General features: G+C 46.6%; 1 protein-coding gene across 1 annotated transcript; it reads left to right on the top strand.

Annotated features, from left to right (window-relative positions):
- The first annotated feature begins 12,211 nt into the window (after window positions 1–12,211).
- Window positions 12,212–17,048, top strand: LOC134543012 (uncharacterized). The gene is made up of 4 exons (XM_063387685.1): window positions 12,212–12,515; window positions 13,783–13,884; window positions 13,987–14,068; window positions 14,425–17,048. The coding sequence occupies exons 1-4, from the start codon at window positions 12,408–12,410 to the stop codon at window positions 17,028–17,030; spliced, it is 2,898 nt and encodes a 965-aa protein (XP_063243755.1). The 5' UTR covers window positions 12,212–12,407; the 3' UTR covers window positions 17,031–17,048.
- The last annotated feature ends 279 nt before the right edge of the window (window positions 17,049–17,327 follow it).

The raw sequence follows: 17,327 nt of genomic DNA on the forward strand, positions 1-17,327 counted from the left end.
TTTTACTTCGATTTTAGTCGGTTTCTCGTTTTCGACGTCCCCTCGTCTGGCTATGAAACTATCCAGACGTGCACTCAAGAGCTTCAATTTTTCCTCTCTTCGAACCTCGTCGCTTAATCTGTGTTGCTTGGCGAGCAAGTACTTTGTTCGTATGGCCTCGATGACATCGTGCAGTTGCCTAGCCAAATCGGTGTTAACATCCATATTTTTTTTATTTCGAAGCACCTTTAGACACCAGACGTGAATTAAGTTTTGACAGAAGAGACTTTAGGTCGTCACGCCTTTGCGCATTCGAAACTTCGATCATGTCGCGAATTCGAGAATCCGAAGCTTCCACGCGCTGGTCTATGGCTACGAGGTACACTATTATTTCGTCTTTTGCTCGTTTTATGTCTTGGCCAAGTAGCGAAATGTATTTACGTATTTCATCATCGTGTTTCACGGTGCATAGTTCGGTACGCGGAGCTCGACTGCTGCGTCCAAATTTAGAAATGCTATGATTCATGTTTGACGATAAACTGATCGAAACCCTGTCTGTACCTGCCCTTATATAGAGGCCAGTCCTTTACGATGACTAGGAATCCGTGTTCATCTTTCCAACACAAGGAACACATGTCTTTGAATTCCTGAAACGACATGTCGGTATTTACGTGATCGTCGTAAGCGTGGCGTAAATTAAGTTCGTCCATGCGAAACAAAACTATGACATTCGCATTATCACGCAGCAAATGTTTGGGTATTCTACCGTACGTCTGACACAGGTATACGCAGTCTACCTTGACGTGTCTGCCCATGGAAAAGTACTCTTGTATTATGCTTTGTTTCTCACAAGCCACATCATCGAACACAAACACGGAATTAGGCTTTGCTTCGTCGGTAGACACCACATCGGTATTAGCGCTAAACGGAAAATACTCCAGACCATCCACCGAGCGTAGAACAGTGGCCAAGCGCTGGTACTTTGGCTGTTGCAACGACTTGGAATACAAGTAAACGTTCTCGAACCGAAGACCGTTTGGCTCCTCCAGTAAACTCAGTAAAACACACGTCTTGCCGCAGTTTGACGGTCCCGCTATGATGCAACGTACGGTGGACGGTAATAATATACCATGTCGCGATTCACGACTGATAGTTTCATCGTCTTGCGTAATGCACACTGGAAAACAAATGTCTTGCTTGACTACCTCCATCGTACTGACGGAAATTCTATAAGAGCAATCGTATTTATTGATTTTAGGTCAGTTGCATGTAATGTCTCGAAGAGGTAAGAACAAAAAACACATCGGCGCGGGACTCGTAAACTCGCTGATAAACAACCTACCATTCGAGCTACACATTCCCGGCTACAGATTTTGCGGCCCCGGAACTAAACTAGCGAAAAGGTTAGCTCGCGGTGACGTGGGAATTAATTCTCTGGACGAAAAGTGCAAGCAGCACGATACCACATATTCATTAAGCAAGGATCTGGAATCTAGGCACAGAGCAGATCAGATATTGGCACAGGAAGCCGAAGATATAAGCAAATCGCCGGACGCGGGACTAGGAGAGAAAATCGCGGCCTGGAGCGTATCTAAAATCATGAAGGCAAAGACGAAATTAGGAATGGGTGCTCGTCGCCGGACCAGGTCTCACAAGCGCAAGATACAACGAAAGAACAAGAAAAAGGGCGGATTTCTACCGCTGCTGGTGCCTGCTATAGGTGCACTAGGCGGGATCGCAGCAGCCGCGGCAAATATCGCTAGAGCAGTCAACACTAGCAAGAACCAGCGAAAGCAGTTGGAGGAAGCACGTAGACATAATTCAAGCATGGAAGCCATTGCCATCGGTAAAAAAAACGGCGCAGGACTGTACCTACGGCCAAACAAGGCAGGCCGAGGCATGAAAAAGAAACGAGTAAAGAGAAAATCCTAAGTTCCCTACCGAAACGACCGCTCACCAACGTAGATTTAATAAAGTACGCTCGTAAACTTAAAATACCAAATTTCCGTGGCGTGTTTATGCGAGACACTTTGCCCAGCAAGCCAAACACACGTGAGCGCGCCATAATTAATTTAGACACGTCGGTGGGTCGCGGCACGCACTGGGTGGCCTATGTAAAGACGGGAAAAAAAGCAACTTACTACGACAGTTTTGGTAATTTACGCCCTCCGCCCGAACTGCGACAGTACCTGGGCCGGACCACTACGTTGTTTTACAATTACGAAACGGAACAGAGGCCTAATCAAACAAACTGTGGTCACTTGTGCTTGAGATTTCTGACCAAATATGAAGTATGAAAAACAAGTATTTTTTTTCGTATATAAAATAAACGTACAGTAGCGAAAATCAATCAGTCATGTCTGTAACACTCATATTGACAGGTCGTAGCTCGCAGCTACGAGCCACATTCTATCCGCCTCTGGATTTAGTCGGAGAATGGAGCATCGGGCTCGTAGATTTTCAAACGTATAATGCCATACCTAATATCGACGAGGAAAACTGCAAAATGTGCTTCTTGAAAAGTGATGGAACAACAGCTCGGGAAGTTGCCATACCTACCGGCGCATACGAGTTGAGCGATATTACAAATTACATCAAGCAAGCCCTGTCTCCAAACACAATTTTCGAATTGCGAGATAATCCAAACACGCTACAGTGCGAACTTTACTGCAGTGAAAATGTCGACTTTACGAAACCTGGCACCATAGGTACCATGCTCGGATTCGAACCGAAAATATACGCAGCCAAGACCTTGCACGTCTCCACGCGACCTGTAAATATCATGTCGACAAATGTAATACGCATAAACTGTAATTTGGCAAGTGGAACGTACCTCGACGGAAAACTAAACAACATGCTACACGAGTTTTCGCCAACGGTTTCGCCCGGATATAAACTGGTCGAAGTACCGCAAAGTATCATTTACGCCCCTGTGCTCGCCAAAACAGTACACGAAGTGGTAGTGGACATTGTCGATCAAAACGATAAACTAGTAAATTTTAGAAACGAAGAAATTACACTACGTTTACACTTGAAGCGATGGGACTGATTTTCAAGACCTATAAATCAAATAAGCGACACGAACCCAGGACCAGTCTGTTGCGAGGCCGCGGCGCGTTAACACCTCTTAACGTTAAGTATCTCCGCAGTTTAGGCTACAAAGTTCACAAGCATGGAAGATTATTTAAACGTGTCAGAAAAAGCTCAGTTTAGCGACGATGTAAATAAATTTGAATATCACTGCTACGCACCCTACCTCCAAGGGCCGTACATGCCCGGTAGGGAAATACGCATCCCGGTACAGAAACAAGACGTTTATACTCTACCCTGCCAGTCGTTTATTCGTATAAGAGGCACGCTGACAAAGGCGGACGGATCACATCCTACAACTGCATACTTCGGTCGAAACGGAATATTGCATTTATTCGAACGAGTTATTTTCGAATTGAATAATATTGCGATCGATGAATCGTGGGACTTGGGCATTACTGCCACGATGAAAAATTACCTGTCTCTAACACCGAACGACCTGAGCGCGACCAAAATCGCAGGTTTTGGAATGGAACCGGATTTCAAAATTCCCATCTACGAATCTGGAAAATTCGAAGTTAGCATACCGCTATCGATGCTTCTCGGCTTCGCGGAGGATTACAAGAAAATATTGATTCAAGCCCGCCAAGAACTCGTGTTAATTCTAGCGACATCGCACCTGAATGCCGTCGTGGGAGCACCAGGAAACGACCCCCAGCCGGTCGCAGTCACCGTCACGAGCACCGAGTGGTTTGTTCCGCACATAACCGTCAGCACGAAAGAAAGGCTCAGACTATTAAGTTACGTCAAAAAGGACAAGACGGTCGAAATTGCGTTCAGGAGCTGGAATCTCGTAACGTGCCCCTTACTGACCCAGAATAGACGCAATCACTGGGTCGTCAAGACGTCGAGCAGTACGGAAAAACCTAGATATATAATATTAGCTTTGCAGACAGACAGACAAATGAACCTCAAGACCGACAGATCGGTGTTTTACCACTGTTTTATGGAAAATGTAAAATTATTTTTAAACAGCGAAAGTTACCCGTACGTGGACATGAACATTGATTTTGAAAATGGCGGTATTTCCTTGCCGTATATCACATGTACACGCAGTTCCAATCTTCGTACCACGGACGAGAATCGCACCCGATCCTGAGCCCAGACACCTATAAAACATTAGCTCCGCTAATCGTATTTGACGTGAGCAAACAAGACGAATCGATTCGCAGTTCTATGATTGATTGTCGATTGGAAATTTCCACGAAAGATGACGTACCGCCACTCACAACGGCGTTCTGTCTAATCCTACACGACAGAGTAATTAATTATGATGCGTTTTCAGGTCTCGTGAAAATAATGAACTAGATATAAATACGTCTGCATGTACCGTCCCATCATCAGTTGGTCTCAGGATGTACTGTAACATGCAGGGGTTCCAGAGCCAAAATGGATTCGTGCTCAAGGAAATTGCCGTCACTCACGACGGCCGGACTCGAACCCGCAGCTTCCGCCCCCCGTATCCGTGGAAACTACTAGACGAAAAAAGTAAACGGTCGAACGAATGGCTATGTAAATATTATCACGGACTAGAGTGGGACGAAGGAAAAATTCCGTACCACCAAGTGAAAAACACACTTCAAGACTTATTACTGCAAAACGAAATAATCTACGTCGCCGGACCTGAACAGAAGAAATGGCTACGAGAACTGTGTGACGTCGGAGCAGCTGAAATCGTAGATATACAGACCGACTACGGCTGTCCTTCCCTGCGCAAACTCTGTTCAATGTACGAAGCTAAGCATCCAAGCGACAAGTTTGAAAGTGTCTGTGCCTGCACAAACTCGCAGCTAATGCAGAAATGGCACGCGCAGCAGTGCGAATAACTTTTTTTTTAAATATTGGCAAACCCGTTTTTTTTGTGCCAAATATTGGCACACCTGAATTGTAATTTTAGTATAAATAGCTCGAAAACCATGCTCTATCAATCAGTTTACGTTCGGACACGATGACGCCATTCCAGCCGGAAACCGAGTACCTGAGTGCGAAACCAGACTACAGCTGTATTGAATACAGTTTCCTGGACGAAGAAGAAAACTTACGCACATATACGGAAATATGTTACGGCGGAGTCTTGCATTTCCTAATGGTCCATTCGCCACGCAGTTATGAGCCATCACAACAACAAATAAACTGTTGCGGAGCGGAAAAGTGCGTCGTGTTTAACCTCAGACCAACATCCGTTCTTCCATGCACCAAGGAGGAAATTCTCGGTACAACTCTACACGCATCCGACTGCACGCCAGAAGACTGTAGCGGTATCGACCCCGGCACCCCGGGCTGCAGTGAGCAGTCCAAACACGAGGTTTCGAAGCGCAGCGACCTGTCCAAACTCGTCGCTTCGAAGCGCAGCGACATGTCCAGACCTGAACTCAAGACTAGGACTCGCCGTCGGCCCTCTCCCAGACTAGAACCGGCAACTCGGCGCCGAAGCATCAAGAAACGTGGATTGAGCGCCGATACGCCACACATCTACAGTGATAATGCCACGGACTGTTACGAATTCGATTCTGTAAAAACCATTCGCACCGCCCTGTGTTCTGTACTCTCTGCCTTGTTAGATGTTTTGAAGTAATAAAAAAAATTAAAAACTATTGTTATGACTTTTTATTTCCCCTTCCGTTTATAAATTAATAATTTGGAATTGAAAAAGTAATCATAAAATTAAAAACAAATGATATTTTTCAGTAACTTATTTAAATATGAAAGTGATGAAAATAACCTAATCTATAAAGTGTAATAATATATAAATTTTCAATAAGTTGGTAATTATTTCGTCTGGAGCATGGCGATTCGCGTGGCAACTCTTCCAGCTGCCAGGAGCTGAATGATTCTGATTGGCTAGTGAGTATCCCCCCCACCAAACAGTCGACATTTCCTGCCCCCCTCCTGATTCCCGCAACACTCGCTCCTCCCACTTTTCCCTCATCCCTCCCATTAATTCAAAATAGTGCTGACCATGCTGCAGTTTTCGCGGAACCTGATTGGCTGGAGCCTGTGTCCAAGGGGGGGAATTTACCTATAAATTGTCGTGTGAGACGTCGGGGGCTTCACACTTCGCACCAGGCAGTGGTGCAGAGAGGACAGCCTCTCTAAGGCCTAGCTTCGCTGTTCATATCAGTGTTTGTCAGCCACCACTGCTTCAGGTATTAGGCGACCCGGCGGGTCGGATAGCCCGCGAATCGGAACCGCGACAGGGACAGGGATCATGGCGAGTACGAGTACAACAACACACGAACAGGCCATGGAAACCCAACAGGCTAACGCCAAACGCGAACGCGCTGACGATGAGATCGACTTCCAACAGGTCTCGGGTAAAAAGGCCTTGAGGGGAAACCGGAGCACATCACTCGGTAGGCGTCGGGAGACGGTACTGGCGAACAGTGAGGACGCGCGGATTTCGAGGCGCGGCTCCGCACAACAACACACAGCAGCGACATCCGCAATCCCGCTGCAGAACAGCTACGGCGTGCTGGCAAATTTGCCTGCCGACACACAACCACAGACAAGTGCACAACCACAGACCACAACCGCGGCCGGCACACGGTACAGGGGTGTACCGATAATGGTCAGGGAAGTTGCGAAGCTCAAGGAGATCGCAACTTTCCTGAACACACACAGAATCGCGTTCAGGAACACGATCACGCGCAGGAGAGAGCTGCGACTGACATTTGAGAACAGAGAGGGCTACTCTCAAGCTCTCTCATACCTGAAAGGCCACAACATCTACCACCACACGTTTGCGCATCCCGACGAGCGCAACACAAAGGTCGTTATTAAGGGATTGTACCCGGAGGTCGTCGAGGCCGACATTGCCGCGGAACTGACGGAGAAGGGATTCGTAGTTCATGACGTGCGTAATTTCGAAGTCACCCGGTCAGACGCCACAGGGCAGCAACAACGATTTAGGTCGGGAACTTTCTGCGCGACAGTCGCGGCCTCAGACGTCAACATTCTCGCCGTTCGTACACTTCACTATACGACAGTGACTATTCAAAAATACCAGGCCCGCCCACAAGACATCGCCCAGTGCAAGCGCTGTGGTGAATTTGATCACACCCACACTCGCTGCAGTAAGCCACCGCGATGCGTCAGGTGTGGCGAAAATCACACCCGAAAGGACTGCCCGAAAGCTGACGACGCAGATAAATTCTGCTTTAACTGTAAAGTGCGGGGACACACTGCAGCATGGAAGCAGTGTCCAGTATTTTTGAAAATGGTCACGAGTAGGTCACAGCGACAATCCGTGCAGACACAGGCGCAGACAAAACAACAACCGCCAGCCACGCACAGCCAGGTGGAGTTCCCCCCCACCCGCCCCGCTCACGCACAGCCGCGCGCCCAGGTGGTCAACAAGCCACAGACACAGCCGCAAACAACAACCACCGAGCTGACACGATCGGAGCGTAAATATTCGCAAGCCGTGAAGGAACCTCGCACCACACACACTCCAGCGCAGGACAGAGTAGAAGGTAACACCGTCGGTGATCTATTCGAGCTGGCAGAGATTCTGAAACTCTGCAATTTCTCACAGCTCATTGCTACACTCTCGCCACACTACGCCGCCATCCGAGCTGAAACAGACGCATCGAAGCGACAGATGATCTTACTATCCGCAATCCTGAATCTCGCTACACCTTAAAATGGCACAGAACCCGGGGAAGCTTTTACAGGTCCTAATTTTCAATGCACACGGCCTCCAAAATAAAATATATGAACTGGAACAGTTACTTTTTGTATACGGAATCGATGTCGCTTTCATCTCTGAAACTTTTCTAAAACCACACATGCGAGCGTACATATGCGGCTACACAATATACAGAACAGACCGCCCCGCACTCCACGGCGGCGGTACAGCCATACTAATAAAACACGGAATTCACCACCACCCGATAACAATAAATGGACTACAACACATTGAGGCCACCAGCATAAACGTCCGTAATAATAATTCGCATGTTTGCATGTCCGCGGTATACAAGACGCCACAAGACCCACTCACACCACAGGACCTCAATAAATTAATGGAAGTCGAAGATCAATTTTTTATAGCAGGAGACTTAAACAGCAAACACACTGACTGGGGCTGCACCCAAACAAACGCCAACGGGAACATTCTACACGGCCACGCGGTTGCAGGAAACTACATCATTATTGCGCCTGACTCCCCGACATGCTATCCAGTAAATGGTGGCACCCCAGAAATTTTAGACATAGCCCTAACCAACATTCCAAACGCTCAGATAAATACAGAAACCTTAGATGAACTAAACTCCGATCATTTACCGGTGCTAACACAAATAACTTTTAATGCTACATCCAACATACAACTCTTTAATAATAAACTAAAGATTACAGATTGGGACGGGTTTAAGATAGAACTTATAGACACCCTAAATCAGCCCCCCGAAATAAATTCACCCGAGGAAATAAATCCACACGTAAAACTTTTCACGGACACAGTAAAAAATGCCATTAAAAAACACTCTCGCTTTGAAACAAAAAGGCAGTTCACTCGAACACACTACCCCGATCTGGATTATTACATTTCTCTTAGGCGGCAAGCCAGAAACAGAGCACAAAGGCTCCGCACAACAGAAGCCAGAAACGAATACAACAGACTGAATAATCTCGTACAGCGCAAATTAAAACAGGAAAAAATAAATCAATTCGGAAACTTAATAAACGAAGTAGCCACAAAACCGCAGGAAATGTGGAAACTATCTCGCAGGCTCCGCGGCAACAAAAAATTTATTTCAACCCCAGCTATTATAACAGCCACCGGGGCTAAATACATCGCAGAAGACAAGGCCAACGCAGTCGCAGACCTACTGGAGAAACAATTCTCCCAGAACACAGACGTAAATGACAGAAACTTCACTTTAACAACAACACAGGCGGTAAATAACTTTTTACAAACAGGCACGCAGTCTGTTCCTGAACCCATAACGTTAAGGGAACTTTTAAAGCAAATTAAAGCCAGTCCGAACAACAAATCAGGCGGCACGGACGCAATAAATTACGAAACACTTAAAAAACTCCCTCTCGAGGCACTCGAATATTTACTGGCGATATTCAACGCAATACTAACACACAAAACTTACCCCGATTCCTGGAAACTTGCAAAAATTATCACAATTCCTAAACCAGGGAAAAACCCAGCCATCCCAGAAAACAGGCGACCTATAAGTCTTCTAAACAGTATGAGTAAAATTTTTGAAAAAGCCTTACTCTCGCGCCTTCAAACACACGCAGAGGAACACGACGTGATTCCAGACATTCAGTTTGGTTTCAGGAAAGGTCACTCAACAATCCACCCCTTAATTAAAATCGTTGAAGATGCTACCGACGGATTTAATAACCCATCTAAAGCCTACACAGTAATGACAATGCTCGACGCAGAAAAAGCATTCGACAAAGTCTGGATTCCGGGTCTTATTCAAAAATTAATAAACTTCAATTTTCCAGACACATATATATACCTGGTGGCCCACTATCTATGGCGTCGTAACTTTTATGTTGCTCTGGACGGGGCTAAATCGACTACTCGCGAACTTACAGCTGGAGTGCCACAAGGCTCCCCACTCTCTCCTTTCTTCTATAATATTTACACAGCCGACATACCGCATGCAAACGCCTACGTACAGATGTATGCGGATGATACAGCCATAATTAAACAATCTGGTAACCTAAGATATGCCATGGTATGCGTCCAAAGGCAGCTAACTGCACTTGAGCAATACTACACTCGGTGGCGAATTAAAATTAATGCAGCTAAATCAACCACGCTTGTAATTTCAAAACGTAGAGGCAGACCAGACAGGGAAATAGAAATTTTTCACCAACCTATTCCTAATGTTTCACAGGCAAAATATCTAGGACTCACGCTAGACAGGACATTACTATGGAGCAAACACATTACTCGAGCAACAAACATTGCAACAGGATCCTTAAGAAGCCTGTACCCAATGTTAAAAGCACCTAATTTACCACGCAGGAAAAAACTCCAACTTTACACTCAAATTGTACGCCCGCAGTTGCTATATGGTTGCGAGGTCTGGGGCTATGCTGCAAATCACCATATAAATCGGCTACAAGTTAAACAGAATAATTTCCTAAGGGCCATTTTAGACTGTAACAGATTTACGAGTAACGAAACTATTCACAACGCACTTAAAATTCCGTACATCCGCGAAATAATATCAAAGAATAATAATAAAATGTACCTAAATTTACCACAGCACGAAAACGCACTGATAAATTCAATAGCGATTTACGACCCGTCCGAGCAACGAAAACATAAAAAACCTCGATTAAATTAAAACAATAATTATTACAAAACGAAAGCGACATGGATTCAGTTTTTAAAAAAAGTCTTCAATAAATTTTAAATTACATAAAATAGCTCTCCGAACACCTCGTGCGGGGGCTTTCGGGGCCCCGGCCAATCACAGGCCTAGAAGCTCTCTGATTGGTCGGGGCGCTGGGGGCCCCCAAACAAAACTGTTTTTTCTCCCGACACCAAGGCAGTCGCATTCCAGCTCCGGGCGTGTTCACACCGCGCAGAGCCTACAGTTTAAAGTTTAAAGTTTACACGGCCTATACAATTCAAAATGGTCCGAAGCACGCAGGTGTAGGTTTTGGCTCCCGGGAGATTCACTGCCTGTGTTGTTAGGGCTGACTCCCTATGCCTGAAGGGCGAGACCCGCCTGGCAGGCTTCACCTCCAGTGCCGGCCGCGTTTCGGAAAGGCATGGGATTTTGAATTGTGAAACAATTATAATTTCTATATATAATAACAACAATAAAAATAAATAAATACAAGCTACAAAATAACTTCAGCATCATTAACTCCACTTCTTTCGATTCAAAATGGTCCAAAGCACGCAGGTATGTGCGGCCCCCTCGGGTTCACTGCCTGTGATGTTAGGGCTGACTCCTTGTGTCTGAAGGGCGCGGTCCGCCTGGTAGGTTTCACCTCCAATGCCGGCCGCGTTTCGGAAAGGCAGGGGATTTTGAATCATAACAATAAAATACACTTCTAGCTCACCACTTAATAATAGCAAATTAAATTTCTTACATTCTCTGCATTTTTCTCTCTCCTAGCTAATTCAAAATGGTCCGAAGCACGCAGGTGTAGGTTTTGGCTCCCGGGAGATTCACTGCCTGTGTTGTTAGGGCTGACTCCCTATGTCTGAAGGGCGAGACCCGCCTGGCAGGCTTCACCTCCAGTGCCGGCCGCGTTTCGGAAAGGCATGGGATTTTGAATTAAAAAAGCTAGTTCCGTAAATCCATCATCACCTAATGAATTTTCCCTTCCCCGGGGTACGTAACATTTTACAGCCACACCACTACAACACGCGCGACAATCCACACACATGTCGTAGCACCTTGTCAAGGCAGAATCATGCAGGTGAACTGGCAGAGGGAGCTGCCCCAGCCCTCGCTGGGGATCCGGGCCGAGAGGCATGCATGCCTGTCAGGGCAGGGCTCTGGGGGCTTGTACAGTAGCTTTAAGTCTAGATTTAAAAAAAAAAAAAAATAAAATAAAAAAAAAATTATAAAATAATAAAATTAAATAAAAAATATATATAAAAATTAAAAACAAAAAAAAATTAAATAAATAAAAAAAAATACTGGACGAGGGCATCTCTCTGCTCGAACAATAATAGAATAGGACGACCTTCATTTATTAATTTCACTTTCTATTTTTCAGGTTTAGAAGACAACAGCCAGGGGGCTAGCTACAGCAATACTGGTTTAGCCTAACTTTGACCGAACTATATTGGAACGCAATAGTTCGGTCCTTAAGGCGGCCAGGTGTTTACTAATCTATGTAATTTCTTTTACCGTATCACCAACACGACCACACGATGATATGCCTGTGTGAAGTGACGGCCTGAACTACCTTGTTACATGCAATAATGGGCTAACTACCCTAGCATGTTTCTGTGTTCCCAGGGGTTCGTAGGAGCGGCTTGCACAGCTTTACACTACACGCCACACCCGAATTTAACTAGGTCACTTGAAATTACAGCACACCGACAAGCCTCTATTGCACACCAACACGACACTACATCACGCCAGTTAGCCGATCTAGCTGGTGGGGAGCTTCTCTCCCCCGCCGAATTAGGTACACGTAATTTTTTCTAGCATTACACAACCTACCAGCGCACACACAGGCCCGTGTGCCAAACTTATCCCTCAAGACACGCGCCCCGCCCGTTGATCCAAGTGATTCTACAAAAGTGTGGGGTGCACCTGATTTACAATGCACTAAGCGAGTTATAGAAACTTCGGTTTCTGGTCTCGCACACACTAACTGCCCCGGATGGCAATATGATGGATCGGCGGCGGGGGCTTCACTTTTGGTCTTACCGCCGTCGTCGTATGATCGCGTTCGAGTTCTCCAGCTTTACTTCCCGTCTCTACAACTCCAGCAGCTTGGTAAGTACAACTTCTCCGTAAATCTTAACTTTGAAAATTTTGACGTAAATTTTAACTTTGAAATTTTTTCGTAAATTTTAACTTTGAAATTTTTCCGAACGTTTTTAACTTTGAAATTTTTCCGAACGTTTTCAACTTTGAAATTTTTTCGTAAATTTTAACTTTGAAATTTTTCCGAACGTTTTCAACTTTGAAATTTTTTCGTAATTTTTTTCGTAAATTTTAACTTTGAAATTTTTCCGAATGTTTTCAACTTTGAAATTTTTTTTAATTTTAACATTACGGTTTCGCGTGTGTGTATGCCTTCGCTGCGTCCTTCACTCAGTCAGCAAGCCTAACAGCTGGCCACTGGGTGAAGGCCGCTGCTGAGCCAGCTAGTACGTGACGTGGTGAGAACACTCGAGCGAGCGCGCACGGCTGACGAACCGCCCGCCGGCTCCCCGGCCAGCCGGTCGGCAGAGAGTTCGTAGGAAAATAAAAGTACGCACTAGGCATAGTAATTGTCTGTGTTCCAAAAAAAATAAGTTTCAGAAATTATTACAATTTCCGTCCCGTAATTTTTTCGAGTGTATTTTTCACGTCTAAGATTGGTACTGCCTAGATGATGTGTGCGAGTGGAACTGTTTAGAGCCTGCGTTAGGTTCAGTATTAATATTTTACAGTCCTGATTATGACTTTTTTTTTCTAGTCGAAATTATTAGTGCCATCAGTTGCAGTATATTTCTTCTTGTAATAATAGTTTTCCCTGGCATACATGTTAGTTATTATTCATGCATGATCGACTTAGCTCGAAACAAGATGGATGTCGTGCACACCCGTGTCCTACCGACGGGCAGCGCGCGCAGAGCGTGCCCTCCCCCCTCCCTGCTTCAGCCCCCACCCATGGTGCGCTCCCCCTCCCTCCTCCTGGACGGACTGTCCCCCCCCCCTCATCCACGCCGCGTGTGGACCCTACCGACCCCCCGCGCTCCCTGGCCATCCCGTGCACGGAGCGATGTTTCCGCCGCGCCCTGCAGCTTACGTCTGGCTAGTTACCGCGCACCGCCGCATGGGGCGCCCAAGTCGCCCTGCCTGCCCCCTCGCCTGGCCCAAAAAAATAAATAACAGATGCACGCGCACTTGCTATCATAATCAAATAGAAAAAATAAATTTGTTTCATAAAAAAAATTAAAATTTATTAAAAAAACTAAATACAAAAATATACAAAAAAAATACGAGTAACTTACTATTGAAGTACATTTCGTAAAAAATACTATATGTGTTGCAGGTATTCAGTGCATCTCCTTGCGTCGAGCTACTCCCCAGTGTGATCCGCTTGGAGAACGCCTGTCTGCCCTCTGGAGTCCTGCACCGTTCCTCTTCGATTCCGGTCAGTACTTAAAACATAAAATTTTGACATCAGTGTCTTTGCGCTGTCTTGAGAAAAAAAAATTCGACTGCTAAGCCAGGTGGTCCCTTTTCTATGTTACAGGTTCCTGTGTGCTGTACAGCGTTCCAGCCCTCCTCGTTGTGCGTGCGTGCAGTACACACAGAGTCGTTCCTGTGTTCTTCTGGTGAGTTGAATTTAATTTTTTTAATGCGTGTGTAGTTGTTTCTGCGTGCGTGTAGCTGTCTTTATGCAAGTGTATTTTGTTTGTGTGTAGGTGTGGTTGTATTTATGTACGTGTATTTGTTTGTGTGTGTGTGTATGTGTGTGTGTGTGCGCTCATGGTTGTATTTATGCACGTGTATTTGTGTGTGTGTGTGGTTGTATTTATGCACGTTTATTTGTGTGTGTGTGTGTGTGTGTGTATGTGTGTGTGCGCTCGTGGTTGTATTTATGCACGTTTATTTGTGTGTGTGTGTGTAGTTGTGTGTGTGTGATAATTATGATGTTCTTGTTGCTATAATTTTTCCGTTGGTGTTACAGACTTCATCATGAAGAGGACCGCGTCTGGTGTTCCCGTGGCAGCCGGCCAGCCTTCGACATCGGGAGCCCTCCAGACCTCGACATCGAGAGCCCTCCAGCCTTCGACATCGGGAGCCCTCCAGACCTCGACATCGAGAGCCCTCCAGCCTTCGACATCGGGAGCCCTCCAGACCTCGACATCGAGAGCCCTCCAGCCTTCGACATCGGGAGCCCTCCAGACCTCGACATCGAGAGCCCTCCAGCCTTCGACATCGGGAGCCCTCCAGACCTCGACATCGGGAGCCGTCCAGCTTGTGTCATCTCAGGTATGTGCACCATCACCAGGGAATGGGTGTGCATACTGTGGCAAATTGTTTTCCGCTAGCCGTAATGCCAGACGACATGAGCGCATCTGCGCAGCTAATCCTGGCTGTAATACAGCAAGCCAATGTCATATCTGCGGTATGACAATAAGCCGCAAGGACAGTTTGGCCCGTCATATGAGAACGTGTGAGGGCACCGTCGAGCACAGCACAGGCTCGAGGTGCATTTACTGCGGGCTGCAATTCAAATATAGCCGTGATGCCAGACGCCACGAGAAGAGCCAGTGCTCATTCAACCCTGAGCGCATTGCATTTACATGCACTACATGCCAGGGCGGGTTTACCCGCAAAGACAATCTATTGACGCACATCAAGACGTGCAATGGCCTGGCCGCTAAGAGACGGTGCGTAGACGAGACCTCCGGCCTGCAACAGCCCGGCCCCAGCACTCGTCCGCAATACGTGGCGAGTGTGCCCGACCAGGCACAGCGAGACTTGGAGGCGCAAGCGCCTGACCAGGCTCAGGTTGACTTGGAGGCAGGCGGTACCGGGTTCGTTGAGGCGGAGAGTGCATTCCGTCGCAACCTAAAGACCTTAGTGGCAGTCAACAATGGTGCGACCAAAGACATTTGCACGTACCTGGGCGAAATGAAAAATAACTTGATCAATCGCATTTCCCAGGAAGTACGTGAAAATGGCCCAGTGAAGTTCAGTGTATGGCTTGAATGCGATTATGCCAAGCCCGCTCCCTTCGATGAAGGTGTAGACAAGAGGGCGTTCAAGACGAAGAATGTACCCATCTACGAAGAGAGCGACATTGAAGAGGCAGTAACAGAATGCATTGCGAAAATATGTAGGGAGGAGGACGAATATGTCAGTAAAGGCTCGGGGTGGACCTTGTCTGCAGTAAAGAAAATTCAGCTCCGTTTCAACAAGCTAGTGCCTCTTCGAGTCTCCTCCTACATTGATCTGCCTGTTGTCATCAAGAACCGTGAAGCATGCATAAATCCCATGAACCTGGAAGATAACGAATGCTTCAAGTGGGCCATACTGGCGCGGTACGTGGAGGGGGTGAGTCCTCAACGTGTGGACAAGCGCTACCACGACCTGGAGGGAAAATTTGATTTTTCAGGACTCGAGTTCCCTACCCCCCTCCACCAAATCAAGGTGTTTGAGCGAAACAACAAAGAAGTGTCTGTCAACGTCTACAACATTGACGAGAACGACAAGATCGCGCCAGTGCGTGTGGGGAAGGAGGAAAAGCAACATCATTTCGACCTCCTGCTTCTGTCGAACGAAGATAGTAACTCTCATTTCTGCTATATTAAGAACTTCTCAAGACTCGTCAGGCCTCAGATCACTGCCCATGACCACAAAATCCATGTCTGCAAGAGATGCTTCACGTACTACGATGACCAGCACCGAGTTTCAGGGCTGACAGGGCAGCAGTGTCTCGACGCGCACAAGAAATTCTGCAACACCCATGCTCCCGTGCGCGTCGAGATGCCTAAAGCTGACAAGAACGGCAAGCCACCTGTCATGGAATTCAAAAATTACCACCACATGTCAAAGATGCCCATCGTCGTTTATGCGGATTTTGAAGCCCTGCTAGTACCCATCTCATCATGCCAGCCGGACCCCCAGCAATCAGGCACCTATGCATATCAAAAACATGAAGCATACAGTTATTGCATATATGTAAAGGTCGACAATAGCGTGATCCCAGCCACGCTCACCGCCTCGCTGCCACAAGAGCCGATGCTATACAGGGGGCCCGATGCTGAAGCAAAATTCGTGGAGGACATAGTCGATATTGGGAATCAGGTGAAGGAAATATACCAGACCAGCCTGCCCATGACGCCGCTGACGGCTCAAGAGTATGCCAGATTCGCCGCAGCCCAACAGTGCTGCTACTGTAATACAGTATTTACCATGGAAAATTATAAAGTCAAGGACCACGACCACTTCAGTGGAAAGTACCTTGGTGCCGCCTGCAACAGCTGCAATCTTCTGCGCAGGCGGCCCAAGAAGCTTGTTGTGTACTTCCACAACCTCAGCTACGACGAGAAGTTTATCATCAAGAAACTGGGCTACGACAACAAGGAAATATTCATAATCCCCCACACGCAGGAAAAAATGATAACATTTTCGAAAAGCCTGTTTTATCGACACATTCAGGTTCATGGCACGAAGTTTGGCGTCCCTCGCGTCGTACCTGCCAGCCGACAAATTCAAAGAGACTTCGAAATATTTCACACCAGAAGAAATGTCCCTCGTCACGAGAAAGGGTACATTCCCCTATGATTATGTTTCCAGCTGGGAGAAACTGGACGAGCCACAACTGCCTGCAAAGGAAGATTTTTACAATATGTTAAATAACAGCCATATCAGTGATGCAGAATACAGTCATGCGCAGGCAGTGTGGAACAAGTTCGGCTGTGTGACCCTGGGCGAGTACAGCGACGTATATTTAAAGACGGACGTGCTGCTTCTTGCAGACGTTTTCGAGAACTTTCGTCAGCTCTGTCTCGACACGTACGGACTTGACTGCAGCCACTACGTCAGCTCCCCAGGGTTCACGTTCGACGCCATGTTGAAACA

Source organism: Bacillus rossius, assembly GCF_032445375.1.
Source record: "Bacillus rossius redtenbacheri isolate Brsri chromosome 9 unlocalized genomic scaffold, Brsri_v3 Brsri_v3_scf9_2, whole genome shotgun sequence".
NCBI classification, from domain to species: domain Eukaryota; kingdom Metazoa; phylum Arthropoda; class Insecta; order Phasmatodea; family Bacillidae; genus Bacillus; species Bacillus rossius.